Below are 2,783 nucleotides of genomic sequence, written 5' to 3'. Positions count from 1 at the left end.
GAACAATCTTGTGTACAACAAGTTTGCTTTACAGAAATGTAAACTAATCTCTGACTCTTTTTTGAGTCAGAGATTCAACATAACATCTGCTCTCTAAACTCTCATTAACCAACATTGAACTCTAAACTTCTTCATCTATTTATAATATTCCAAGAGGTGTGTTTGAAGGGTCGTATCCGTTGGTGAAGAGTCGCCTCTATCTGGATGAAATAACGCGTCGTTTGGAAATTAACACATGTAAAATGTGTGCTGAAATTGCTGCTATTGCTACCGAGATTCAAGAATCTCAGTCGTGACATGGGGTGTACGAGACTTTGTTGACGAAAGTGTGTTTTTGTGCCTGAGGGACGCGTGTCGCGACCGAGATATGGGAATCTCGATCGCGACACGAGTGTTTATTCCCAGTTCTCGACTGTTTCCCGTCTCTTCGTATCGATCTTCTAAATTACGTGTACTTTTAGCTTGTAAATGTGATTTTCCTCTCGTTTTTGCTCCATTTTAGCTCCTATTTGGATTTTACCAAATAATTGAGTGTCTTGCATAATAGAAACAAATATAGACGTAAAAGTATTCAAAATGAACATAATCAACATGATTTTAATACAAAACTGAGGTAAATATCGATGTTATTTTAGATATATTTTGGGTTTAACAATGTTCAAAGGCAAATATTTTCCTCGTGATACATTTCTTTCTTCCAAATTGGACAATAATCCTAATATAGTTTAGAGAAGCATGTAGCGTTCTAGAGAAGTTTGTATGCCTTGGTCTGAGGTGGTGTATTGGTGATGGAAGGTTGGTATATATGTGCAGCAAGACCTGAGGCTAGTTAAAGAAGGTAGTTTTCTTGTGACTTGTGTGGTGCCTTGCACTCATAGCTCTCAAACTTTACATTTACTTTTATTATGCAACTTCAAAATGAGATATTATCATCATTGAACTTTACATTTTATCAACATAATTCATTTTTTTTATTGTGGATATAGTAAAAATAACAGATGACGATTTTAAAATAAAAAGTCCAATAATTAAAGTTGTTTAAAACTATATTATACAATGAATCGATATTTCCGATTTTCCAAGTGACCTTTTTTCAGGAGTTTCTTTCTGAAGAAACATTTCTTTCTCTTAATACATCATCACTTGAATAATCTTAAAACCAAAAGTTTTGAGAATTAAAGTTTTTTAGAATATGGTTTTTATTAGCTCAATAATTAAGTGGTCATTTTGATCAAATATTAAAAATAGTCATTATGCTAATAAAGTATATATTTTAAAAATTATAATGTTGAATTTTGAAATGTAAAGACCTATACCCTATTTTTGGTCTTGGCTTCATATTAAGAAGAAAAAAAAAGAAGACTAGAATATCAATAATGGTATCTAACAGGAATTTTAAAATCCACATACATAAAGTAATATTATAATATAGAATTTTGTCCTCACAAAATATAATAATATTAATTGTTACAATATCCAAATCTTTTTATTCTCTTCACAATAATACATATAGAAACCTTATTAATGACGTAAAAGTTCTACATAAATCAAGTGTAATAAACTTGATTAATACAAAAAAAAAACATACATCACAATTTTATTGGTAAAATTTGATATATATCGAATATGTAGTAGAATTTCTTAACGTAGAAGATAATTAATAAGGTTTCTGGTTTCGGTAGTTACCGGGAGGATCATAGTTGCAAGTAATGAAAACTCCTCCACTGTTGCATCGAACCTTAGCACATCCTAACCGAACCGAGTTACGCCAAACCACTTGCGTGTAATGCCCACATTGTTTCCCAGCAGCACAAGTATTAGAACCATGATTGTAAAAAGTCTTTTCACTAACCCACAGCTTTACAGCATTGGTGCCGGAGAAATCACCGCTGCCCCCTGCAACAATATTTTCGCCGTAAGGGCCCCCTTGGGAATGTTGAAGCTTACAATCACCCCTACGTTGTTCAGCATAGTTTCGGGCATAGGCTGCCACATTGTCGTCCCAAGTCATAGGGCCGACGCCTACTTCTCCTCGAGCTTCATTGTGAGCATTGATGTAGTCTTGTGGTGCATCTTGCGCATTCAGGGATTTGGTTAGGGCTAGGCTAATTAGAACAATTAGAGCTATTGAAATCTTGCTCAACATTTTTTTTAATGTAAATTTCTCTTTTCTATATATTTGTGGTGCATTTTGTTGTTGGTATTTATAGGCAATAGGATGTGGAAAATATTGTGAGGTTGCTTTGGAATTTAATTAATTTGATTTTGGAGTTTATTAAAAATAATTCATTCTATTGAAAAGTCATTAATTTCATGGAGAGGTCATTGTTAATAAATGTCACTACTCTATACAAATCCAACGCCGTTAAAATAAATAAATTCTTTTAATCCAATTAATAGTTTTAGTTCAAATATATATATATTCTTAAATTTATTCACTTAATTTTATTTTTATATTTATACATAAAATTTTATTCAGTATTATATTGATTCCCTGTTATTTTTTTTGGCTTAATGCATATTTACAAGTTTTGTTTATTGGCATCCCGAATTTTTAAAATAATATATCACGTACTTATAGTTGGCTTTAAAAACATATCACACACTTATAGTTGGCTTTAACAACATATCACACACATATAGTTGGCGTTAAAAACCTATCACACACCTATAGTTGGCTCATTCAGGTCTCCTGTACACAAAATCGTATAGTCAGACTTCTCATTCGGTGGAACAAGAAATACCCCTAAGATAGTGCATGATGACACGCTTATGATGGAAGT

General features: G+C 32.3%; 1 protein-coding gene across 1 annotated transcript; it reads right to left on the bottom strand.

The window, feature by feature from the left end:
• Positions 1-1,464: 1,464 nt before the first annotated feature.
• LOC136227925 (pathogenesis-related protein 1-like) lies at positions 1,465-2,187 on the bottom strand. Its single transcript, XM_066016726.1, has one exon. The coding sequence runs from the start codon at positions 2,144-2,146 to the stop codon at positions 1,658-1,660; it is 489 nt and encodes a 162-aa protein (XP_065872798.1). The 5' UTR covers positions 2,147-2,187; the 3' UTR covers positions 1,465-1,657.
• Positions 2,188-2,783: the final 596 nt, after the last annotated feature.

The sequence above is a fragment of the Euphorbia lathyris genome, chromosome 4 (genome assembly GCF_963576675.1).
Source record: "Euphorbia lathyris chromosome 4, ddEupLath1.1, whole genome shotgun sequence".
Taxonomy (NCBI): domain Eukaryota; kingdom Viridiplantae; phylum Streptophyta; class Magnoliopsida; order Malpighiales; family Euphorbiaceae; genus Euphorbia; species Euphorbia lathyris.
Note: the sequence above shows the minus strand (reverse complement) of the source record. Positions and strands in the feature narration are given on the sequence as shown.